A 27,263-nucleotide genomic window follows, 5' to 3' on the forward strand; every position below is an offset into this window, starting at 1 on the left:
TTAGAATTTTCATAGTTGAGGGATGCTTGTTTCTACAATGTGAGGTGCTCCAATGTGACCCACATGTAATAGAACAAGGGGAACAGAATATGCATGGATCAGTGTGACATAAATAAGGATGTTCAACCCTCACTAAATGTCTCCCCAAGCTACACATGACCTTTGTCTGTATGTCTCTGGTAGTGGAATAATACCAGGAGCTTCTGGCTCTACTGGCAATAGCTGTTGATTGTTATGATCTCTACCGGTCTCAGAATGATTGGAGAAAGTGGTAGCATTGGCTATCCTGATAGGGCACTACTTTCTGTTGGCATCTTTGTCTTTCTTTGAGTGGCAGATTTATTGCTTTGTGTGTGAATAGTCAGCTAAGCTTCCCCTTCAGAGGTAGATAATGATTGTGAATGAAATAGTACACTGTGTGCACCAGCCAACCCTACCTTTAGGATATCAAAAAGCCTATTGATGTAGGGTGATGTAGTTTTAATCGTTGTCGCTTGGCAGACTGATGTACTCATGAACCAGTTGTTGTTGTGTTATTTAGTGTGGGTGTGACTGTGACACGCACACACATCCACACACAATCACGCACATTCAAATGCAGACACGCAAGCGTGCACACCAGGGTTTCCGTTAGCCGGTAATAAATAGCCAGCTTTTGGCCTATAAAAAAATAGAAAAGCCGTTAAGGAAAATTGCCGCCGGCCAATTGTCAGGGGAAGAAGAAAAAATCCCATTGCGAAATAATTCCTTTTAGCCTATTCATTAATGGAATTACCAGTTGATGTAAATACATTTGACTGGTCTATTGGTAGATTTGCATAATTTTGTGGAATTAAATTTGCGCGTATGAAGGCTACAGTATATTCGTTATGTATCTTATTTACACTACATGACCAAAAGTATGTGGACTCCTGAACATCTCATTCCAAAACCATGGGCATTAATATGGAGTTGGTCCCCCCTATACTGCTATAACAGCCTCCTCTCTTCTAGGAAGGCTTTCTACTAGATGTTGGTACATTGCTGCAGGGACTTGCTTCCATTTAGCCATGAGCGTTAGTGAGGTCGGGTACTGGTGTTTGGCGATTAGGCCTGGCTCACAGTTGGTGTTCCAATTCATCCCAAAGGTGTTTGATCTGGTTGAGGTCAGGGCTCTGTACAGGCCAGTCAAGTTCTTCCACGCCGATCTCGACAAACCATTTCCTTATGGACCTTGCTTTGTGCATTGTCATGCTGAAACAAAAGGGCCTTGGAAGCACAGAATTGTTTAGAATGTCATTGTATGCTGTAGCGTTAAGATTTCCCTTCCCTGGAACTAAGGGGCCTAGCCCGAACCATGAAAAACAGTCCCAGACCATTACTCGTTGTACACCAAACTTTACAGTTGACTATGCATTCGGGCAGGTAGTGTTCTCCTGGCATCCGCCAAACCCAGATTCCTCCGTCGGCTTTCCAGATGGTGAAGTGTGATTCATCACTCCAGAAAATGTGTTTCCACTGCTCCAGAGACCATTGGCAGCAAGCTTTACACCACTACAGGCAACGCGTGCCATTGCCGCATCAGTGGAGGCTCCTGAGGGGAGGACGGCTCATAATAATGTCCGTAATGGAGGAAATGGAGTGGCATCAAACACATCAAAACCATGGAAACCATGTGTTTGATGTAATTGATACCATCCCACCTATTCCGCTCCAGCCATTACTACGAGCCTGTCCCAATGAAGTTGCCACCAACCTCATGTGTTGCGCATGGTGATCTTAGGCTTGTGTGTGGCTGCTCGGCCTGGATGCCCATTTTATGAAGCTCCCGACAAACAGTTATTGTGCTGACGTTGCTTCCAGATGCAGTTTGGAACTCGGTAGTGAGTGTTCGAGGACAGGTGAGTTTTACGTGCTACTTGCTTCAGAACTCGGCGATCCCGTTCTGTGAGCTTGTGTGGCCTACCACTTCGTAGTTGAGGCGTTGTTGCTCCTAAATGTTTCCACCTCACAATAACAGCACTTACAGTTGACCATGGAAGCTTTAGCTTTGACGGTGCCACGTTGAAAGTCACTGAGCTCTTTAGTACGGGCCATTCTACTGTCAATGTTTCTCTATGGAGGTTGCATGGCTGTATGCTCGATTTTATACACCTGTCAGCAACGGGTGTGGCTGAAATAGCCTAATCCACTAATTTGAAGGGGTGTCCACATACTTTTGTATTTCTAGTGTGTCACACCATACAGCATAGAGTTACAGAGCATGTGGACAGGAAATCTGTCAGACAGTGCAAAAGTTGCTGCTGCAGGACCTCAAATGGCAACTGAAGGTAGGCTTCATCAGCGCGTCACACACCAATGAGCTGGAGGCAGTAGGCTATGCATTTTGAAAACGTCATTATTTGAAACCTGCATGTTTAAATACATATTATGAGGCATGTCTTACCTTGCTTCAAAGTAGCCTATTATATCTCCTCTCTTTCTACATTTCTAACAGGTATTTCCATCTCTGTCACATGAAACCACTTGCATGTGCAGTGCCCTTATGACAACCGTGTTCATTGTGGAATGAACATTCACACGTAGCATACTGCCTTGTTCGCATTGCTATGAAGAAATAATAGTTAATCAACATTTTAAGCTAAACATTCTGATCTGTTGCATCAGACTCATTGCTTAATTTTTTTTATGTAGCCTAGGCCTTCTGGTTGTATGAATTTGGGATCTATCGATCCACAACTCCCAGAGTGTTTGGAATAGGCTATTCCTCGAAAAGTTGACCAATAGAATAGGTACAAATAAAAATCTATGGGTGATAGTAGATTGACATAGGCTAGTGATGTTGCTGTTTCTAACACATCTTGTTGACTGAGGAAAAGTAAATGTGGCCAGTTATTGTTACATCTTCAAATTAAACATCAGAATTCAGGAAGAAGCACCTCACATTGTTGCATCCTCCACTTGCATGTTCTGTTAATATGAATTACCATCAACTAAATGTGATTTCTGTCATTCTGAGCAACGTGGATGGACGCCCTAATAATGTTACGAACCCAATGCATTTGGGTCTGGCATATTTCTCAAATGTCCGGTAAATTAAAATGTTGCCGGTCAAATGACCAGCTCCACATTTTCCTAACGGAAACCCCGGTGCATACACACACGCACAAACCTAGTGAATCAAGGTGTTTATTTTCCTAGAAACAACCTTCCACAGAGTAAATGAGTCTTCCCAGAACCTCATCTCACAGAGTGTGTTTAACTGTAAAGATGGACTGCATGTGTCACTCTGTTTTCTTCTTCTGTGGTGTTTACGTATCCTGATACCGAGAGCCTCTCTCTGTCAATCACCACTACTCAGTCTACCCACCCCACCACCACCCCAACCCTCCTAAACCCTCTCAACCACCATTCTCTCTAAGCTGCTCGTGTGCACGGGACTGCCATGCGGCTTAGAGGGACTGCCACGCAGAAGAAATATATCAGCCTGGGCAGAGAAGTAAGAGATTGAACTTCACTCAACTTTGTAGAGTTTTCACCGTTAATTAACACGATCAACGTTTCCCTTCACTGTGGGAATTGTGATCGAATCAACGCAATATTTGCCCCTTTCAATGCAACATACCGAAACGAAACTAACTATGAAAGATATATTTTTTTAAGCAGAACGCATCGGAGTAGGATTCTATTGCACTGACAGGCACGACTCAGGCCTGTACTCTACACAGACTGGGGCGCCATAGCCAATCAAAGCTGCAGTAGGCCTATATGAAAATGGACATTACCATATTTGGATCTGTGCCATTCACTTTGACTGGACTGTTTTTACAGCATGAGCAGTCATGAGTAGATTGTTTGAGATCAAAGCGAGAGCTGCATGTAGCCACGTGTGCACATTTGTTCATATCCTTTGCTAGTTACTGAGTTATTAGCCCAGTTATAGATAATTTGTAGTTAGCAATTGGGGAGTGGTTGCTTCCTACAAGAGCACAAAATGTGTGCATTTCTAGCCATCTTTGAATAGTAAAGAGCTTGTTTTTGTCTTAAAGGGGCAGTGTTGTTTTGAGACAGGATTGTAAGCTAAGTAGCCAATAGCCAGCCAATAATGATGCATTTTATTTTGTAGAGTGCTTTCTTGCATCAAACAATACAACAAATGTTCAGTCACCTCCTTGTCTGAAGGCCAAGTGGGATAAACAGGTTAATGTCATGCTCTGCATGCAGGCCTACATTGAACACCACACATTGGCTGCTACTGTAGGCTGAATGATATAACAGCTATTTCCATGTTAAAATGTTATGGGATGCGTTTTCTCCATTGTGTTTTTGATGGTAGGCCACTCTGGCAGGCCTACATTATGATCAAACAGCCACATTAGCCTACTTGAACACTGTTCAATTGTAATTTAAAGCGGGTACAGCCTCAGTGCGTGCCAGAAGTTGCACAGAATTTTCACAATGTTCAAGTTTGCACTCAGCAGACCTGAAATTTGCTCAGTGCCTAAAATCATTTGAGGGAACATTGCTCCCAACCTAAACCTGTGACCCCTCTTAAAACATTACTCCCTCCTGGGAGGAATCTCCCTCCCTCTCTCCCCTGACGGTGCGCAGCCTTAAAAGGCTTCCCCAGCTGGCTGGTTTCTCTCTAATGATGGAGACTGTGTTATTACTGAATGTCCTCTACTGTAAACACTCCTCTACCCTCTGACCCGCGTCCTTCACAGAACACTTCTTCTCCTGATTTACACACTCTGAGACACTCCTACATATACAGAGGGTCACTAGGGGAAGACATACACATGCAGTATAATGCACACACACACACACACACACACACACACACACACACACACACACACACACACACACACACACACACACACACACACACCAATACTAATGCATACACTCACACATGCACACACACACTAATACTAATGCATACACTCACACACTCACACACACACTAATACTAATGCACACACTCAAACACTCACACACACACTAATACTAATGCATACACTCACATACTCACACACACACACTAATACTAATGCATACACTCACACACACTAATACTAATGCATACACCCCCCCCCACACACACACACACTAATACTAATGCATGCACTCACACACACACACTAATACTAATGCATACACTCACACACTCACACACACACTAATACTAATGCACACACTCACACACTCACACACACACTAATACTAATGCATACACTCACATACTCACACACACACACTAATACTAATGCATACACTCACACACACTAATACTAATGCATACACCCCCCCCCCCCCACACACACACACACTAATACTAATGCATGCACTCACACACACACTAATACTAATGCATACACTCACACACTCACACACACACTAATACTAATGCATACACTCACACACACACTAATACTAATGCATACATAAACACACACACACACACACACTAATGCTACATTTTTTTACAGTCACTTTGGCACTAATTTCAGAACCTTGTGGTCATTTTTCAAAACTCTAGACACAAAACTCAAAACGGTCATCACTTGTAACACAAGCTGTCCAATGTTCAAAACATTGCATTGTACATGAATATCTTTAAAGAAACCTTGCACTTGCAGAATCATTGGTTCAAATAACTAATTTATCACGAAATACCATAGGAACATTCATTTAGATCACCCACACACAAGATACCGATAGTTTCAGTGTGTAGTTGTTTGTACAATCATTAAATATTGTAGTACAAAATATGTGATACATGTTTCATTATGCTACTACACGTAAATACATCACTGTAAAAGGACTAGTAGAGAGAATACTACAGACACAGTGGAATCATTGAACAAAATATGAAATTCATTGATGAAATACAATAAAATCACAACATAGGTTTCTTTGAATCAAAGCAAAAAAATAATTAGCTACAAAAAAAGAAAAAAACTACAGTGAAACGTCAACTGCAGTGTTCCTCACCTGGCTTACTGTAAAACATCACTGCAGTGTTCCTCACCTGGCTTACTGTAAAACATCACTGCAGTGTTCCTCACCTGGCTTACTGTAAAACATCACTGCAGTGATCCTCACCTGGCTTACTGTAAAACATCACTGCAGTGTTCCTCACCTGGCTTACTGTAAAACATCACTGCAGTGTTCCTCACCAGGCTTACTGTAAAAAGCAAAACAAAGGGTTGATTACCGTACTTCTATATTTCCCTCAACCCTGTCTTGTGGGTTTGGCCATAGGTTCTCATCCACATCACAATGGATGTTTTCATTAGCCAAACATCTTGGGAAGAATCTTCGGACGAATCCAGGCCTGACACTGGTCTGCCGTAACGTCATTGCATGCATCATCCATGGCCTGGAGAAGGGTGGCTTGTTCGTGAGGGCGCCTATCATATACAGTGGGGCAAAAAAGTATTTAGTCAGCCACCAATTGTGCAAGTTCTCCCACTTAAAAAGATGAGAGAGGCCTGTAATTTTCATCATAGGTACACTTCAACTATGACAGACAAAATGAGAAAAAAAATCCAGAAAATCACATTGTAGGATTTTAATGAATTTATTTGCAAATTATGGTGGAAAATAAGTATTTGGTCAATAACAAAAGTTTATCTCAATACTTTGTTATATACCCTTTGTTGGCAATGACAGAGGTCAAACGTTTTCTGTATGTCTTCACACACTGTTGCTGGTATTTTGGCCCATTCCTCCATGCATATCTCCTCTAGAGCAGTGATGCTTTGAGGCTGTTGCTGGGCAACACAGACTTTCAACTCCCTCCAAAGATTTTCTATGTGGTTGAGATCTGGAGACTGGCTAGGCCATCCAGTACCTTGAAATGCTTCTTACGAAGCCACTCCTTTGTTGCCCGGGCGGTGTGTTTGGGATCATTGTCATGCTGAAAGACCCAGCCACGTTTCATCTTCAATGCCCTTGCTGATGGATGGAGGTTTTCACTCAAAATCTCACGATACATGGCCCCATTCATTCTTTCCTTTACACGGATCAGTAGTCCTGGTCCCTTTGCAGAAAAACAGCCCCAAAGCATGATGTTTCCACCCCCATGCTTCACAGTAGGTATGGTGTTCTTTGGATGCAACTCAGCATTCTTTGTCCTCCAAACACGACGAGTTGAGTTTTTACCAAAAAAGTTATATTTTGGTTTCATATGACATTCTCCCAATCTTCTTCTGGATCATCCAAATGCTCTCTAGCAAACTTCAGATTGCTCTGGACATGTACTGGCTTAAGCAGGGGGACATGTCTGGCACTGCAGGATTTGAGTCCCTGGTGGCGTAGTGTGTTACTGATGGTAGGTTTTGTTACTTTGGTCCCAGCTCTCTGCAGGTCATTCACTAGGTCCCCCCGTGTGGTTCTGGGATTTTTGCTCACCGTTCTTGTGATCATTTTGACCCCACGGGGTGAGATCTTGCGTGGAGCCCCAGATCGAGGGAGATTATCAGTGGTCTTGTATGTCTTCCATTTCCTAATAATTGCTCCCACAGTTGATTTCTTCAAACCAAGCTGCTTACCTATTGCAGATTCAGTCTTCCCAGCCTGGTGCAGGTCTACAATTTTGTTTCTGGTGTCCTTTGACAGCTCTTTGGTCTTGGCCATAGTGGAGTTTGGAGTGTGACTGTTTGAGGTTGTGGACAGGTGTCTTTTATACTGATAACAAGTTCAAACAGGTGCCATTAATACAGGTAACGAGTGGAGGACAGAGGAGCCTCTTAAAGAAGAAGTTACAGGTCTGTGAGAGCCAGAAATCTTGCTTGTTTGTAGGTGACCAAATACTTATTTTCCACCATAATTTGCATATAAATTCTTTCAAAATCCTACAATGTGATTTTCTGGATTTTTTCCCCTCATTTTGTCTGTCATAGTTGAACTGTACCTATGATGAAAATTACAGGTATCTCTCATTTTTTTAAGTGGGAGAACTTGCACAATTGGTGGCTGACTAAATACTTTTTTGCCCCACTGTACCTTCCACCTCCATGTGGAGAAAAATTCCTCAATCGGGTTAAGGAATGGAGAGTATGGGGGTAAGTACAGGGTGGTAAATTGTGGTTGGGCCTGAAACCATGCTTGCACCATTTGAGCATGGTGGAACCTGACATTATCCCACACAATGACATAGGTCATACCATCAGCTCTACAGACCTGATTTAGCTCATCAAGGACGGTTACATCCGAACAGCAAATCATGTGGCTGCCTGCAACTCAATATATAGAGTATATAGAGTAGAGAGCTTTAGATGTTGTGTTAATGAGAGGGGTCAGAGGAAAATGTCCAGACTCATTCAAGCTAACAGAAAGGCCACAAATGCTCAAATAACAGCTGTTTAAAACAGTGGTGTGCAGAATGGCATCTCTTAACATATAATTCAGGGTGTTGTGGAGGCAAAAGGGGGTCCTACACAGTACTAGATAGGTGTACCTAATAAAGTGGCCGGTGAGTGTACAGTAATGTCAAATCTGAAAACATGGTCTGGAAAAGTGGTACATGAGACCATAGAAACAGTGTCTGATAAAGAATGATGATAAAATATTACATCCATAGATAATGTAGTCCAATTGGTTCATGTTCCACGGTAATTGATGTCAATGGATCTCGTTATTCTGAAACTTTTTGACCTAAACATGGAATATTGTTTGTCAGTTTCCATAAAACTATGCATTAAGAGTAACGCAACAGTTACTTATCATTTTGAGCAGTTGTATCAATTGATAGTTAGATCATTGTAATGAAATGAATAGACAGTCATTTCAGATGTAATGTGTGAATTGCATTTTGAAATGGTAATATTTTGATGTTAAGTTGTGTCATTTTGAACAGGTGATTTTAGTTCAATGAACAAATGATCTTAGCTTTATGTGTATTGCATCCAAGCAATTGGACGAAGTGTTAAGCGTTTTGAAAAATGTGCATTTTGATCATTGGTTGTGAGTTTCGTGTCTAGAGTTTTGAAAATGACATCAAGGTTCTGAAATTAGTGCCAAAGTGATTGTAAAAAACTGTAATACAGACACTCACATAAATACAGACACTCACACTAATACAGACACTCACACTAATACAGATACTCACACTAATACAGACACTACTAATACAGACACACACACTAATACAGACACTCACACTAATACAGACACTACTAATACAGACACTCACACTAATGCAGACACTACTAATACAGACACACACACTAATACAGACACTACTAATACAGACACTCACAATAATACAGACGCACACACTAATACTAATGCATACACACACACACTAATACTAATACACACACACACTCACACACACACACACACTAATACTAATACACAAGCTCACGCAGGCACACGCACACACTCACACACACACACACACACTAGTACTAATGCATACTCTCTCACGCACGCACACACACACTCACACTAATACAGACACTCACACACACACTCCCACACTCACTCACACACACACACACACACACACACACACACACACACACACACACACACACACACACACTAATACTAATGCATACACTCACGCACGCACGCACACACTCACACACACACACACACACACACTAATACTAATACAGACACTCTCACACACACACACACTTACACTAATACAGACACTACTAATACAGACACTCACACTAATACAGACACTACTAATACAGACACTCCTAATACAGACACTACTAATACAGACACTCACACTAATACACACTACTAATACAGACACTCACACACACACACACACACACACACACACACACACACACACACACACACACACACACACACACACACACACACACACACACACACACACACACACACACACAAATAATGACACTACTAATACAGACACTCACACTAATACACACTACTAATACAGACACTACTAATACATACACTCCTAATACAGACACTACTAATACAGACACTACTAATACAGACACTCCTAATACAGACAATACTAATACAGACACTCACACTAATACACACTCCTAATACAGACACTCCTAATACAGACACCCCTAATACAGACACTACTAATACAGACACTCTTAATACAGACACTACTAATACAAACACTCACACTAATACAGACACTCATACTAATACAGACACTCACACTAATACAGACACTACTAATACATACACTCCTAATACAGACACTCACACTAATACACACTACTAATACAGACACACACACACACACACACACACACACACACACACACACACACACACACACACACACACACACACACACACACACACACACACACACACACACACACACACACACACTACTAATACAGACACTCACACTAATACACACTACTAATACAGACACTACTAATACAGACACTCCTAATACAGACACTACTAATGCAGACACTCTTAATACAGACACTACTAATACAGACACACACTAATACAGACACTACTAATACAGACACTCACACTAATACAGACACTACGAATACAGACACTCACACTAATACAGACACTCACACTAATACAGACACTACTAATACAGACACTACGAATACAGACACTCACACTAATACAGACACTACTAATACAGACACTCACACTAATACAGAGACTACTAATACAGATGCTCACACTAATACAGACACTACTAATACAGACACTCACACTAATACAGACACTCACACTAATACAGACACTACTAATACAGACACTCACACTAATACAGACACTCACACTAATACAGACACTCACACTAATACAGACATTACTAATACAGACACTCACACTAATACAGAGACTACTAATACAGATGCTCACACTAATACAGACACTACTAATACAGACACTCACACTAATACAGACACTCACACTAATACAGACACTCACACTAATACAGACACTACTAATACAGATATTGCGAATACAGACACTCACACTAATACAGACACTACTAATACAGACACTCACACTAATACAGACACTACTAATACAGATATTGCGAATACAGACACTCACACTAATACAGACACTACTAATACAGACACTCACACTAATACAGACACTACTAATACAGACACTCACACTAATACAGACACTACTAATGCAGACACTCACACTAATACAGACACTCACACTAATACAGACACTACTATTACAGACACTCACACTAATACAGACACTACTAATACAGACACTCACACTAATACAGACACTACTAATACAGACACTCACACTAATACAGACACTCACAATACAGACACTAATAATACAGACACTCACACTAATACAGACACTCACACTAATACAGACACTACTAATACAGACACTACTAATACAGACACTACTAATACATATATCCACTAAAAGAGGAAAGAGGGCTTATCTGTAGACTTTATTCTCCCAGGTCCTTTTTGTCACTGGGTTTGATGTGTATGTGTGTGTGTGTGTGTGTGTGTGTGTTTGCGTACATGCGTGTGTGTTCATGCATTTGGGGCTGTATTGGGTGTGTCTGAGCATGTTTTTGTGTAAGTGGCATGTCATTGGTACTGTAAGGCACCTATTTTGCAGCTGGAGTTGACTTCCACTCTGTGTGAGTGGAAGTGATGTAATCCTGCTGTGCTCTGTCATTGTTTGACTGAGTGGTGACGCACAACACTAATGCCCTGGCCCGGTCAGTCGCTCCAAATATCTCAGGCTTTACACTGGGGTAGGGTTTGAAATGTTGGAGCTGAGGAGAGAGGAGTAGGTAAACACACTCACATGGTGACATCAAATGGCCACACTCCATATACAAATAAACTACAAACCCACTACGTTGCCTGGGCTGTTTAATCTATGTCATTGTCATCTGTTTCTGTCTTTTCTGTGCACTCTCTGCAAAGAAAAGAGCCCACACTCAACCCGAATACTGCCTCGTAGAGGGAGTGTTTGTTTCGTGCCATTTCTCGTTGAATTAAATTGGAACTTTTTCTACCAACTATTACTACCAGGTACAATAGTGAACTGAGATTCACCCTGACCTAATCTCCGTCTCTGTCCCTTCAGGGGCACGGCAGACTGGTTCGGGGTCAGTAAGGAAAACGACAGCACCCAGCGATGGAGGAGGAAGAGCCTGCAGCACTGCAACCTGCGCTACGGCCGCCTCAAGGCCCAGGTGATGAGGGAGATGGAGCTGTCCAGCCAGGACAACCTGTCTCTGACCAGCACTGAGACCCCACCTCCCCTCTACCTCCCCCCACACCACCACCACCACCCCCACCACCCCTATGCCATGCAGCGGGTAGGGCAGAGCCGCCCACAGACATACTATACATTCCTAGACTCTCTTTATATCTCTCTTTCTCTGTCTCTTGCCATACATATGTGCATATGTCATGTGTTGTGTTTCTTTACCCAATATCAATCCTATGTCTCTCCCTTGGGAACAATGATGTTATTTAATACAATTCAAAATAGATATCAGAATTGACATTTTGCTTGTTTGTGGTTTTTGTTTCTGTGATGTAAGCTGATGAGTGTATTAATACATGGAATAATGCAACTATTAGAGGTCCATCACTATGGTAACCTGTGTATTGATATGACTGTGAACTTGACCTGTCATGTAGCCTCTTAGCAGAGCCCCATTGTTGTAACTATTCAAGTGAGTTCACCACCAAATAACCTAAAAGGATATTCTTGGCTCAGTGGTGTTTACAATCCCATGGGACATTACAGTGTCTGCCTCTGTGTGTGTAGATTGTGGACCCCCTGGCGCGGGGCCGTGCATTCCGCATGGTGGAGGAGGTAGATGGTTACAGCGTACCCCAGACCCCCATCACCCCTGGTGCCGCCTCTCTCTGCTCCTTTTCCAGCTCGCGCTCCGCACTCAACAGGTTACCGCGGCGACGCAAGCGAGAGTCGGTCGCCGTCATGAGCTTCAAGGCCGCCGCAGCGCTGGTTAAGGTGTGTGTCGCAAAGACATTGTTAACAGTGAGGATCAGAGTGTGCGTGTGTGTTTGTAGTGTGTGTGCATGAGGATCAGAGTGTGTGTGTGAGTGTGTGTGCGCGCGTGTGAGTGTGTGTGCGCGCGTGTGTGCGTGTTTGTTTGTGTGTGTGTGCATGAGGATCAGAGTGTTTGTGTGTGTGTGTGTGTGTGTGTGCATGAGGATCAGTGTGTGTGTGTGTGTGTGTGTGTGTGTGTGTGTGTGTGTGTGTGTGTGTGTGTGTGTGTGTGTGTGTGTGTGTGTGTGTGTGTGTGCGTGCAGGGAGCAGATGTGTTTCCCGCATGTTTACCACTGTACTGTTGATGAATCATCCCCGATACTCCAGCAGCTGAGATAAAACAGTTCTAGTAACAGACACTGCTTTGATCTAACTAAATGCATCATTGGGAGTCACCTTGACTCATATTTACTATCTCAAGCCAAGTATGCAAACACCTTAGTCTCTGTAGTGTCAGTACCTCTTAGATGCTGTCTGTCTGATATGACTCTGGTCATTGAACAGTTTCTGCTCTGTGTCTTTGTTAATGGTAGCACAATAAAACGCAACTAAACACAGCAGAACCCTACTGGATTGCGTTGTTTGTTCTCGGCATTGATCTCTTTGCCCAAAATGGTTATTGAGAGACTTAATCACACAACCCCAGTTTACTGTAGCCTGCTTGTGGACACACAAACGCACACGCACACGCACACACACACAAGCACAAACACACAGAGTATGTGTATGTTTATATCGTATAGGACGATTACCAATGTCAGTGTTATGTAAAAGTTGAGCTCAGGCTTGTATTGTAGGATTAGGCTTTGGTGTAACAGTACAGTACAGAGGCTGTTCCTCTCTCCTGTCCTGTGGTGTCAGGCAGGGTGGTGGGGGGCACATAGGTAGATGACTAGGCTGGGGAGGGAGACAATGTTTACATCCCAAATGGCACCCTATTCCCTATTATTTAGTGCACTACTTTTGACCAAGACCCTGGCACTAAATAGGGAATAGGGTGCCCTGGTTAAAAGTAGTGCACTAAATAGGGAATAGGGTACCTTGGTTGAAAGTTGTGCACTAAATAGGGAATAGGGTGCCATTTGGGACACATACATTAACAGATGGCATTAGGATAACCCTGCTGTCAGTCCCGTCCTCTAGTCAGAATGCTCAGCTGTGTGTCTGTTCTGTTAGCCAGTAGAATACTGTGTATTCTGGAACTGAAACATTGAACGCTGCAGGGCTAATCCCGCCTCAAGAGGTCAAAGCATCATAATCATCATGGCCACTGGCCACAGATGGTTGTCAGGAGTAAGAGAGGACACTGGTCTGGGGCTTTGGGGATGCTGTTTACCGGATGTGTTTTTGATCCCGGGTTGGGGTCAATTCCATTTCTATTTGAAATTGAATTCCCTTCTTAAACTGACGGAATTGAAATGGAATTGACCCGTCATGGTCTCATTGTCACACACAACAGTAATGTAATATCATGCAATAAATGTATATCAGAGAGTATTTATTAGCGGTTACAACGAAGGTGATGATGATGACAACGTGATGATGATGACAGTGAGGATGATGACAGTGATGACGATGATGATGACGATGATGATGGTGTGTGTCAGGGCCGTACGGTGAGAGAGAGGGAGGGCGCTGCCCGGCGGTGTCGCAGGCGGAGCTTCATGCCAGTGAGTTTCCTGGAGGATGACACAGTGGACTTCCCTGACGAGCTGGACACCTCCTTCTTTGCTAGAGTGAGTAACAAACACACATCCCATCACACATTCACGCACAGATAGCATACTCGCACAGTTCCTCCTGTCCCTCTTCATCTCTTTTCCTTCTCCTTCTCCTCCTCCTGCTCCTCCTGCTCCTGCTCCTTCTCCTTCTCCTCCTTCTCCTCCTCCATGCAGGATGGTCTGAGGAGAGGAGATGAGGAGCTGTCTACCTATGCAGATGATGTGTTTGATTCTCCGTCTGAGGCCGCCATTAAAGAGGAGGAGTCTAACACAGCAGCGGATGAGAGTGACCTCACAGGTGGCGCCTTGGACAAGAACGAACTGGAGAGGAGTCACCTGATGCTGTGAGTGGAACACACAGACATCACACATGCAAGTTGTTACTGCTACTGTAGCCAGTTTCACTTAACACACATCTCTCTCTCCCTCTCTCTCTCTCTCTCTCTCTCTCCCTCTCTCTCTCTCTCGCTCTCCGTCTCTCGCTCTCCGTCTCTCTCTCTCTCTCGCTCTCCGTCTCTCGCTCTCCGTCTCTCTCTCGCTCTCCGTCTCTCTCTCGCTCTCTGTCTCTCGCTCTCCATCTCTCGCTCTCTCTCTCTCTCGCTCGCTCCCACTCCACTCCACTCCACTCCACTCCACTCCACTCCACAGGCCCCTGGAGCGGGGCTGGCGTAAAGGTAAAGAACCTGGATTGTCTCAGGTCCAGCCCAAGGTGCGTCTGCGCCAGGAGGTGGTGAGTGTGAGTGGGCAGCGACGGGGCCAGCGGATCACAGTGCCCGTCAAGAAGCTCTTCGCCAGAGAGAAGAGGCCCTACGGCCTAGGGATGGTGGGAAGGCTCACTAACAGAACCTACCGCAAACGCATCGACAGCTTCGTCCAGCAGCAGATAGAGGACATGGACGACCACAGGTACACTTTATTGTCAATGAGTATTTTCAGATTCTTTAATTTCAATGTGGAATTCTGAATTTGCTACATTGCTATGCATTTGACTTCAACTCTGGCATGGTCACATAGTCGCACTGTAACATCAAACATGTCTAAGATTTAATCACACTACAGGAGAAGAGCTCAGTCACATCTGTAGTGGAGGTCGGAGCTGTGTCTGAGGTTGCCCCAGATAAGATACAGTATGAGTCATCACGGATAATAGAAAGCACCTAATTTCTGTGACTGGCCTGGCCTCTAGATTAATAAACAAACCAGGACTGTGTGACTCAGTAACAGATGGTCGAGTCCCAGCACACCATGTGGGAAACAATGGTTTACACAGTTGTTGTCATACATTACTAACTCCTATCCTAGTGGATGCAGCTGTTGTCCGTGTGAGGTCCACACTGACATACTGAGATAGTTTTTCTAACAGACGAGGAAAGCTGCTGTACTATGTGATATACCGTATTGATATTGTGTGTGTGTCTGTGTCTCTGTGTGTGTGTGTGTGTGTGTGTGTGTGTGTGTGTGTGTGTGTGTGTGTGTGTGTGTGTGTGTGTGTGTGTGTGTGTGTGTGTGTGTGTGTGTGTGTGTGTGTGTGTGTGTGTGTGTGTGTGTGTTTGTGTTTGTGCGCAGGCCTTTCTTTACCTACTGGATCACATTTGTCCACCTGTTAATCACCATCCTGACTGTTTGTCTCTACGGCATCGCCCCTGTGGGCTTCTCCCAGCACGAGACCGTCGACTCGGTCAGTACAGTGACTGTTATATAACGTAGTTTGCGTTATGAATGTTGCAGTGATGGTTGTATAGTCTTTGCTACAATGTGATGCGTGATCCGTTGCGTCAATGTGTTATGTCTTTGCATGTCACTTCGTAAAGATGTCTGGCTTCTCCCCTGTCTCTCTTTAGGTATTGAGAAATAAAGGTGTTTATGAAAATGTCAAGTTTGTGCAACAAGAAAACTTCTGGGTGGGACCAAATTCTGTAAGTGTAACTTTATTTTAGGCTAACAGACTTCATTTGATCATTTAAACCGATATGTCAGCTATGAGACGCTGTGTTGTATTTGAACAAACCGTACCTGATGGTAAGTCATAGCGCTGGTAGCATAACTCTCTGTTACACTGCTCCCAAACTTAATAGTTTAATAACATTTTGGTGATTTAGATGTTTATTAATACGGAGGGTTTCCGGCACAAAAAGCACATCTCCGTTCTTGTTCCATGAGCATAAGGGAACTGTGTGTCACAGCTGGATGGGCTGTGCTTTCGCTCACAAAATCCATGCCATTACCAACCGTGTTACCGCTAATACTTGCTTTTCGTTGGTCTTACATCTCTCGATATGCGCTCCAGGGGTTGGAACCAAAATACTTTTTGAACAGAACCATTATTTTCTGGGGGTTCGTTCCACTGTTCCGACCAGATTTACTTCACCAATCAGTGTGGATAGAGCAGCTTGCTATGGAGCAGGCAGTCTATAGTTACATGTGTGATGGAAAGAAAAGTGTAGGGCATGAGATGCGACTAAAATGTTACGGGTGGGGAGAGAGCAAGAGAGGGTGGAGAAGGACGTTTGGCTTGAAGCACTGGGGATCTTGTTTTGACATGCATTATCTGAATTAAGCCCACAGAATTATACCTACGGAGGTGCAGCTTCTATGGAGGAACTTTGAATGTCTTTGATCTTCAGAGAAATTGCTTAATGTTGGACCTAACAAGCTTGTGTGTGCAGACCGGCACCAGAATTCTGAATCATGCTTGTAGTGTCAGTAGGCTACAGGAGCCTATGCTTCAGAGGGGAGGGGCAGATAGACTAAACACGCACGCACTCTGACAAAGATTTTCTGCTGGCAGGCAGACACTGGAAGAAGTTTCTGAGAGACAGAGGGAGGGCTTTGCATAGCTGCTTTGTTGCGCTTTTTGTGGGACAAAAAAAATGCCTGCAACGTTAAATAATGTTATTAACCGGTTCCCATGCTTTTAAAATAATGGTTCTGTTTCCCGGAAAAGTATAGATCACTTTTGTTCCCGGTTCTGATTCTGTTCCTTTTCTGTTTCAGTTCTGTTCCCTGAACAGATTCCAACCCCTGCTTTTGTGCTTGTTTTCAAGGACATACCACAAATATTCCTACCTCAGCGCAAGCTAGCTGATATTAGATAGGTAAATTGATATTAGACAGGTAAATTGATATTAGACAGGTAAATTGATATTAGAGAGGTAAATTGATATTAGACAGGTACATTGATATTAGATAGGTAAATTGATATTAGATAGGTAAATTGATATTAGACAGATAAATTGATATTAGACAGGTAAATTGATATGAGACAAGTAAATTGATATTAGATCAAATCAAATCAAATTTATTTGTCACATACACATGGTTAGCAGATGTTAATGCGAGTGTAGCGAAATGCTTGTGCTTCTAGTTCCGACAATGCAGTAATAACCAACAAGTAATCTAACTAACAATTCCTAAACTACTGTCTTATACACAGTGTAAGGGGATAAAGAATATGTACATAAGGATATATGAATGAGTGATGGTACAGAGCAGCATAGGCAAGATACAGTAGATGGTATCGAGTACAGTATATACATATGAGATGAGTATGTAAACAAAGTGGCATAGTTAAAGTGGCTAGTGATACATGTATTACATAAGGATGCAGTCGATGATATAGAGTACAGTATATACGTATGCATATGAGATGAATAATGTAGGGTAAGTAACATTATATAAGGTAGCATTGTTTAAAGTGGCTAGTGATATATTTACATCATTTCCCATCAATTCCCATTATTAAAGTGGCTGGAGTTGAGTCAGTGTCAGTGTGTTGGCAGCAGCCACTCAATGTTAGTGGTGGCTGTTTAACAGTCTGATGGCCTTGAGATAGAAGCTGTTTTTCAGTCTCTCGGTCCCAGCTTTGATGCACCTGTACTGACCTCGCCTTCTGGATGATAGCGGGGTGAACAGGCAGTGGCTCGGGTGGTTGATGTCCTTGATGATCTTTATGGCCTTCCTGTAACATCGGGTGGTGTAGGTGTCCTGGAGGGCTGATAGTTTGCCCCCGGTGATGCGTTGTGCAGACCTCACTACCCTCTGGAGAGCCTTACGGTTGAGGGCGGAGCAGTTGCCGTACCAGGCGGTGATACAGCCCGCCAGGATGCTCTCGATTGTGCATCTGTAGAAGTTTGTGAGTGCTTTTGGTGACAAGCCGAATTTCTTCAGCCTCCTGAGGTTGAAGAGGCGCTGCTGCGCCTTCTTCACGATGCTGTCTGTGTGAGTGGACCAATTCAGTTTGTCTGTGATGTGTATGCCGAGGAACTTAAAACTTGCTACTTTCTCCACTACTGTTCCATCGATGTGGATAGGGGGGTGTTCCCTCTGCTGTTTCCTGAAGTCCACAATCATCTCCTTAGTTTTGTTGACGTTGAGTGTGAGGTTATTTTCCTGAGGTTATAGGGCCCTCACCTCCTCCCTGTAGGCCGTCTCGTCGTTGTTGGTAATCAAGCCTACCACTGTTGTGTCGTCCGCAAACTTGATGATTGAGTTGGAGGCGTGCGTGGCCACGCAGTCGTGGGTGAACAGGGAGTACAGGAGAGGGCTCAGAACGCACCCTTGTGGGGCCCCAGTGTTGAGGATCAGCGGGGAGGAGATGTTGTTACCTACGCTCACCACCTGGGGGCGGCCCGTCAGGAAGTCCAGTACCCAGTTGCACAGGGCGGGGTCGAGACCCAGGGTCTCGAGCTTGATGACGAGCTTGGAGGGTACTATGGTGTTGAATGCCGAGCTGTAGTTGATGAACAGCATTCTCACATAGGTATTCCTCTTGTCCAGATGGGTTAGGGCAGTGTGCAGTGTGGTTGAGATTGCATCGTCTGTGGACCTATTTGAGCGGTAAGCAAATTGGAGTGGGTCTAGGGTGTCAGGTAGGGTGGAGGTGATATGGTCCTTGACTAGTCTCTCAAAGCACTTCATGATGACGGAAGTGAGTGCTACGGGGCGGTAGTCGTTTAGCTCAGTTACCTTAGCTTTCTTGGGAACAGGAACAATGGTGGCCCTCTTGAAGCATGTGGGAACAGCAGACTGATATAGGGATTGATTGAATATGTCCGTAAACACACCAGCCAGCTGGTCTGCGCATGCTCTGAGGGCGCGGCTGGGGATGCCGTCTGGGCCTGCAGCCTTGCGAGGGTTAACACGTTTAAATGTTTTACTCACCTCGGCTGCAGTGAAGGAGAGACCGCATTTTTCCGTTGCAGGCAGTGTCAGTGGCACTGTATTGTCCTCAAAGCGGGCAAAAAAGTTATTTAGTCTGCCTGGGAGCAAGACATCCTGGTCCGTGACTGGGCTGGATTTCTTCCTGTAGTCCGTTATTGACTGTAGACCCTGCCACATGCCTCTTGTGTCTGAGCCGTTGAATTGGGATTCTACTTTGTCTCTGTACTGACGCTTAGCTTGTTTGATAGCCTTACGGAGGGAATAGCTGCATTGTTTGTATTCAGTCATGTTACCAGACACCTTGCCCTGATTGAAAGCAGTGGATCGCGCTTTCAGTTTCAAGCGAATGCTGCCATCAATCCAAGGTTTCTGGTTAGGGAATGTTTTAATCGTTGCTATGGGAACGACATCTTCAACGCACGTTCTAATGAACTCGCACACCGAATCAGCGTATTCGTCAATGTTGTTATTTGACGCAATACGAAACATGTCCCAGTCCATGTGATGGAAGCAGTCTTGGAGTGTGGAGTCAGCTTGGTCGGACCAGCGTTGGACAGACCTCAGCGTGGGAGCTTCTTTTTTAGCTTTTGTCTGTAGGCAGGTATCAGCAAAATGGAGTCGTGGTCAGCTTTTCCGAAAGGGGGCGGGGCAGGGCCTTATATGCGTCGCGGAAGTTAGAGTAACAGTGATCCAAGGTTTTTCCGCCCCTGGTTGCGCAATCGATATGCTGATAAAATTTAGGGAGTCTTGTTTTCAGATTAGCCTTGTTAAAATCCCCAACAACGATGAATGCAGCCTCCGGATAAATGGTTTCCAGTTTGCAAAGAGTTAAATAAAGTTCGTTCAGAGCCATCGATGTGTCTGCTTGGGGGGATATATACGGCTGTGATTATAATCGAAGAGAATTCTCTTGGTAGATAATGCGGTCTACATTTGATTGTGAGGAATTCTAAATCAGGTGAACAGAAGGATTTGAGTTCCTGTATGTTTCTTTCATCGCACCATGCCTCGTTAGCCATAAGGCATACACCCCCACCCCTCTTCTTACCAGAAAGGTGTTTGTTTCTGTCGGCGCGATGTGTGTAGAAACCCGCTGGCTGCACCGCATCCGAGAGTGTCTCTCCAGTGAGCCATGTTTCCGTGAAGCACAGAACGTTACAGTCTCTGATGTCCCTCTGGAATGCTACCCTTGCTCGGATTTCATCAAACTTGTTGTCAAGAGACTGGACATTGGCAAGAAGAATGCTAGGAAGTGGGGCACGATGTGCCCGTCTCCGTAGTCTGACCAGAAGACCGCCACGTTTCCCTCTTTTTCGGAGTCGTTTTTTTGGGTCGCTGCATCCGATCCATTCCGTTGTCTTGTTTGTAAGGCAGAACACAGGATCCGCGTCACGAAAAACATATTCTTGGTCGTACTGATGGTGAGTTGACGCTGATCTTATATACAGTAGTTCTTCTCGGCTGTATGTAATGAAACCTAAGATGACCTGGGGTACTAATGTAAGAAATAACACGTAAAAAAACAAAAAACTGCATAGTTTCCTAGGAACGCGAAGCGAGGCGGCCATCTCTGTCGGCGCCGGAAGATAGGTAAATTGATATTAGAAAGGTAAATTGATTTTAGATAGGTAAATTGATATTAGACAGGTAAATTGATATTAGAAAGGTAAATTGATATGAGACAGATAAATTGATATTCGACAGGTAAATTGATATGAGACATGTAAATTGATATGAGACAGGTAAATTGATATGAGACAGGTAAATTGATATGAGACAGGTAAATTGATATGAGACAGGTAAATTGATATGAGACAGGTAAATTGATATGAGACAGGTAAATTGCTGAACCTGGCGCATGTGGTGCAAAATGCTGGAGTATCTGTTTTTACATGCTGTAATGTCAAAACGAACTTGCGTTTGGCACTTGTGCTGCCGTAGCGCCAGTCGAAAATAGGGCCCCTTGTCTGTGTTCTGACTGTACACCCTCCCACTGACCTGCAGGAGGCGCTAATCCACCTGGGGGCGAAGTTCTCCCCCTGCATGCGTCGGGACCAGCAGGTCCATGACCTGATCCAGGAGAAGAGAGGAAGAGAGCGGGAGTCAGCCTGCTGTGTGAGGAACGACCGCTCCGGTTGTCTCCAGACCTCACAGGAGGAGTGCTCAGTGAGTTACCTTGGTGTTCCACTACTGTTACAGTCATATTATATTTACTATCCTACAATCTGCAGCAATTCACCCCTGTCTCTCTCTCCCCCTGTTCTCCCTCTCCAGTCTACTCTAGCAGTGTGGGTGAAGTGGCCTCATCACCCCAGTGCTCCTCTCCTGGAGGGGAAGGTCCGTCAGCACGGCTCAGTCTGCCACCAGGACCCCAGGTAATAAACTGCTTCTCTCTCTCCTCTTCATCCATCTCCCTCTCTTCTTCTTTATCTCCTCTTCCCTCTTCCCTCTATACATTATATGTTCTTTCCTCTGTTCCTCTCTTTTCAGAATATGCCTGGAGCCAGCCTCTGTGTCGCCTCATGAGTGGCCTGATGACATCACCAAGTGGCCAGTGTGTACCAGGTACAACCCAGGCAACCACACTAACCTCCCCCACGTAGACTGTGCCATCACCGGACGGCCATGCTGCATTGGGACCAAAGGGAGGTGAGGACAGAGAGTACCCTCCACAAACTGCACGGTAGTGGTGAATACTATATGAGTTTCCTCAACTGGCCCCTCAATTATTCTGATTTTTTAAATTTTTTAAAAACTTTTTTTTTACAATTATTGTTGGACATAAAATACTGGAAAAAGGTTGGAAAATCATCTCCAAGTGATTAACATTTTGGAAATCTATTCCAAAGTATTTTTACGCATAATATAAAGATACAGCTCTAGAAAAAATTAAGAGACCACTGCAAAAGTATCCGTTTCTCTGATTTGACTATTTATACGTATGTGTTTAGGTAAACTAAAATAAAAAAGTTTTTATTCTGTAAACTACTGGCAATATTTCTCCCAAATTCCAAATAAAAATATTGTAATTTAGAGCATTTATTTGCAGAAAATGACAACTGGTCAAAATAACCACAAATACGCGGTGTTGCCAGACCTCGAATAATGCAAAATAAATATGTTCGTATTCATTTCTAAACAACACAATACTAATGTTTTAACTTAGGAACAGTTCAGAAAGCAATATTTGGTGGAATAACCCTGATTTTCAATCACAGCTTTCATGCATCTTGGCATGCTCTCTGCCAGTCTTTCACATTGATGTTGGGTGACTTTATGCCACTCCTGGCGCAAAAATTCAAGCAGCTCGGCTTTGTTTGATGGCGTGTGACCATCCATCTTCCTCTTAATCACATTCCAGAGGTTTTCAATGGGGTTCAGGTCTGGAGATTGGGCTGGCCATGACAGGGTCTTGATTTGGTGGTCATCCATCCACACCTTGATTGACCTGGCTGTGTGGCATGGAGCATTCTCCTGCTTGAAAAACCAATCCTCAGAGTTGGGGAACATTGTCAGAGCAGAAGGAAGCAGGTTTTCTTCCAGGACAACATTGTACGTGGCTTGATTCATGCGTCCTTCACAAAGACAAATCTGTCCAATTCCAGCCTTGCTGAAGAACCCCCAGATCATCACCGATCCTCCACCAAATTTCACAGTGGGTGCGAGACACTGTGGCTTGTAGACCTCTCCAGGTCTCGCACCCACTGTGAGGATAATTTTTTCCAGAACTGTATATGTGATTGTATAGTGATTATGTTTTAGTCATCTGTTTGGGCTTCTTGTGGTCAATCTGCGGTCTATAAATGATTTGTAATTATGTTCTGGCCTCCTGAGCATCTGCTCAAGAAAATATCTAGTTCGTGATCCCTGCTATATGACTTATTGAAACAATTAACTATGTTTTGAAAGTGTGTTGCTGAGGAGCCTGTACTTTATGCTGTTCAGTTCCCTCAGTCTTCACAGATATAGGTAGTTGATGTTGTAATGGCTTGTCTTGTGTGTTCACTATTCAGGTGCGAGATCACGTCCAGAGAGTACTGTGACTTTATGAAGGGCTACTTCCACGAGGACGCGACTCTCTGCTCCCAGGTGGCCTGTATGGATGATGTGTGTGGCCTGCTTCCTTTCCTCAACCCTGAGATCCCAGACCAGTTCTACAGACTCTGGCTCTCTCTATTCCTCCATGCAGGGTGAGTAGTGTTTCTCTGTAAAGAATATTCATTAGAATATTTTTATGTGTCTATTTTAAAGGGTTAAGCTAAGAACATGAACAACTTCATAGTGAAGAACACTAGCACAATATGGAAGAAAATGAAACTTATTCTACAAGAACCAATATCACTCCGTAAAAACACAACCCTATGGTACAATCCTTGGATAGCTTTTCAGAAATTACCAGATAAATTGGTCCACATGGAAAAGTAAAGGCATAGAATCCGTAAATGACTTGGTAACAGGAAATACATTTATTTCCATGACAGAATTAAAAAGTCTTTTTTTACTGACCAGTGTTGATAGTTTCAAATACATCCAACTTAAAAGTTACATATCACAAAATTTCAGTTTTAAATCTTTAAGACATCAGAGCAACATTGTGGGAATCTTATTTGAGTCAGAAAGGTATGTTCATATGACAGGGAAGATATACAAAACCATGCGTAGAGCATATCCAAATGACAATCTCTTAGTTTTTTTTTTAAAAGAACAGATGTTGGCACAAGATGAAGGGAAAGTTGGAGCATAATTAAAGAAATGACAGAAAACGTATGCTTAATCGAGTATAAACGAATGTATAGCATTTATTATACAAGAGATTGAAAAAAAATCAGAGTCGATGTCTCAAGAGTAAAACTAATAATGACTCTAATGCTTTCTGGGAATGCTATAAAGTCTGGAAGTTGTGGGCGGGGCTAGACAGTTGGCTGTATTACAGGAAGTACTACAATATAAACTTACTTTTGATCCGCCTGTCTGCATATTTGAAGACATGGAATATGGGGGTGGAGTGAGATACCTGGTGAGCTGGATAATTCTCTTTTCATCACTCATCTTGAAAAAACGTATACTAAATACTTGGAAGTCAATCAATCCGCCATCATTGACACAATAGAAAAATCCAATTATTTATTATTGAAATAGCATGAGCGACCGTGAAAAAAAATCATTGGTAAAATTTAAGGCCAAGTGGCAAACAATAATGCAGGCACTAGCGATTGGGGTGTAAGCATGCGGATCTGGGCAGATGAGATGTAGTCATTGTTTGTGTGTGAGTTTGTTTTTAAAGTTTAAAAAAGGGGGGGGGAACTAAGATATATATAATACCAGTAAAAAGTTTGGACTCAACTACTCATTCCAGGGTTTTCTTTGTTTTTACTATTTTCTACATTGTAGAATAATAGTGAAGACATTCAAAACAATGAAATAACCCATATGGAATCATGTAGTGACCAAAAAATGATTAAACAAATAAAAATATATGTTATATTTGAGATTCTTCAAAGAAGCCATCCTTTGCCTTAATGACAGATTTGCACACTCTTGGCATTCTCTCAACCAGCTTCATGAGGTAGTCACCTGGAATGCATTTCAATTAACAGGTGTGCTTGTTAAAAGTTAATTTGTGGAATTTCTTTCCTTCTTAACGTGTTTGAGCCAATCAGTTGTTTTGTGACAAGGTAAGGGTGGTATACAAAAGATAGCCCTATTTGGTAAAAGACCAAGTCCAAATGATGGCAAGAACAGCTTAAATAAGCAAAGAGAAACAATAGTCCATCATTACTTTAAGACATGAAGGTCAGACAATACAGAACATTTCAAGAACTTTGAAAGTTTCTTCAAGTGCATCATCAAGTTCTATGATGAAACTGGCTCTCATGAGGGCCGCCACAGGAAAGGATGACACAGAGTTACCTCTGCTGTAGAGGATAAGTTCATTAGTTACCAGCCGCAGAAATTGCAGCCCAAATAAATGATTCACAGACACATCTCAACATCAACTGTTCAAAGGAGACTGTGTGAATCAGGCCTTCATGGTCGAATTGCTGCAAAGAAACCACTGCTAAAGGACACCAATAATAAGAAGAGACTTGCTTGTGGCAAGAAAAATTAGCAATGGAAATCTGTCCTTTGGTCTGATGAATGCAAATTGGAGATTTTTGGTTCCAACCGCTGTGTCTTTGTGAGACGCAGAGTAGGTGAACGGATGATCTCCGCATGTGTGGTTCCAACCGTGAAGCATGGAGGAGGAGGTGTGATGGTGTGGGGGTGCTTTGCTGGTGACACTGTTAGTGATTTATTTAAAATTCAAGGCACACAACCAGCATGACTACCACAGCATTCTGCAGCGATATGCCATCCCATCTGGTTTGTGCTTACTGGGACTGTCATTTGTTTTTCAACAGGACAATTACCCAACACACCTCCAGGCTGTGTAAGGGCTATTTGACCAAGAAGGAGAGTGATGGACTGCTGCATCAGATGACCTGGCCTCAACAATCACCTGACCTCAACCCAATTGAGATGGTTTGGGATGAGTTGGACCGCTGAGTGAAGGAAAAGCAGCCAACAAGTGCTCAGCATATGTGGGAACTCCTTCAAGACTGTTGGAAAAGCATGTGAAGCTGGTTGAGAGAATTGCAAGAGTGTGCAAAACTGTCATTGGTGGCTACTTTGAAGAATCTAAAATCTAAAATATATTTTGATTGTTTAACACTTGTTTGGTTACTTCATGATTCCATATGTGTTATTTCATAGTTTTGATGTCTTCACTATTATTCTACAATGTAGAAAATAGTACAAATAAAGAAAAACTCTTGAATGAGTAGGTGTGTCCAAACTTTTGACTGGTACTGTATATATGTAAAATAGTAAATGGTATTAGACAAGTTGTGTTCAATATGTTTAAACTGTCCTGCACAATGTCCTGCATGATGTGTCAAACATCATGAATAAATTAGGAAGCTACTGTATTTGGGCAGAAAATCGTATTTTTGCGTCTCAAACGTTATGTGAATGCGCAACGTGTAGACGTTTGTTTGTCTTGTGTATTGCGAGTCAGCTTTGTTCCAGGGCGTTAGTGTGCTTCACGCATACCAGTCGACACACTAGCTCTGTTAACCACGGTTACTTGTGCAGCAAGTGAGTACATACCAGCTCGGCCTGGTAGTTTTGAATTATACATGTCATTTCACCACCCATGCTGTTGGGGGCGGTAACGCACCATCCTCTCTGGCACCAACCTCCTATCTCATGTGGGATGTCTCACAGTGTCTGTGGTGTGAAAATGCATCTGCTGGAGCCAGACCCTATTGGAAAATAATGTTGTTTGTAACCTGCTGAGACTCTCCATGTCTTTATTTATTTGCTCATTTGTAT

The 27,263-nt window shown here is 43.3% G+C and overlaps 1 protein-coding gene across 4 annotated transcripts in view; it reads left to right on the forward strand.

Moving 5' to 3' along the window:
• Positions 1-27,263, forward strand: part of rhbdf1b (rhomboid 5 homolog 1b (Drosophila)) — a 60,667-nt gene that overhangs the window by 25,244 nt on the left and 8,160 nt on the right. For 2 of the 4 annotated variants that reach the window (XM_064950508.1, XM_064950510.1), the window contains 11 exons: positions 12,070-12,304; positions 12,763-12,969; positions 14,616-14,744; positions 14,904-15,073; positions 15,378-15,635; positions 16,296-16,407; positions 16,571-16,645; positions 21,894-22,055; positions 22,164-22,264; positions 22,380-22,538; positions 23,903-24,079. In XM_064950508.1, the coding sequence (XP_064806580.1) occupies positions 12,070-12,304; positions 12,763-12,969; positions 14,616-14,744; positions 14,904-15,073; positions 15,378-15,635; positions 16,296-16,407; positions 16,571-16,645; positions 21,894-22,055; positions 22,164-22,264; positions 22,380-22,538; positions 23,903-24,079 (1,785 nt within the window). Of the gene's footprint in view, positions 1-12,069; positions 12,305-12,762; positions 12,970-14,615; positions 14,745-14,903; positions 15,074-15,377; positions 15,636-16,295; positions 16,408-16,570; positions 16,646-21,893; positions 22,056-22,163; positions 22,265-22,379; positions 22,539-23,902; positions 24,080-26,290; positions 27,258-27,263 lie in introns of those variants that run through there. The other 2 variants (XM_064950511.1, XM_064950509.1) reach the window with 2 other exon arrangements.

This window comes from Oncorhynchus masou, chromosome 31 (genome assembly GCF_036934945.1).
Source record: "Oncorhynchus masou masou isolate Uvic2021 chromosome 31, UVic_Omas_1.1, whole genome shotgun sequence".
NCBI lineage: Eukaryota > Metazoa > Chordata > Actinopteri > Salmoniformes > Salmonidae > Oncorhynchus > Oncorhynchus masou.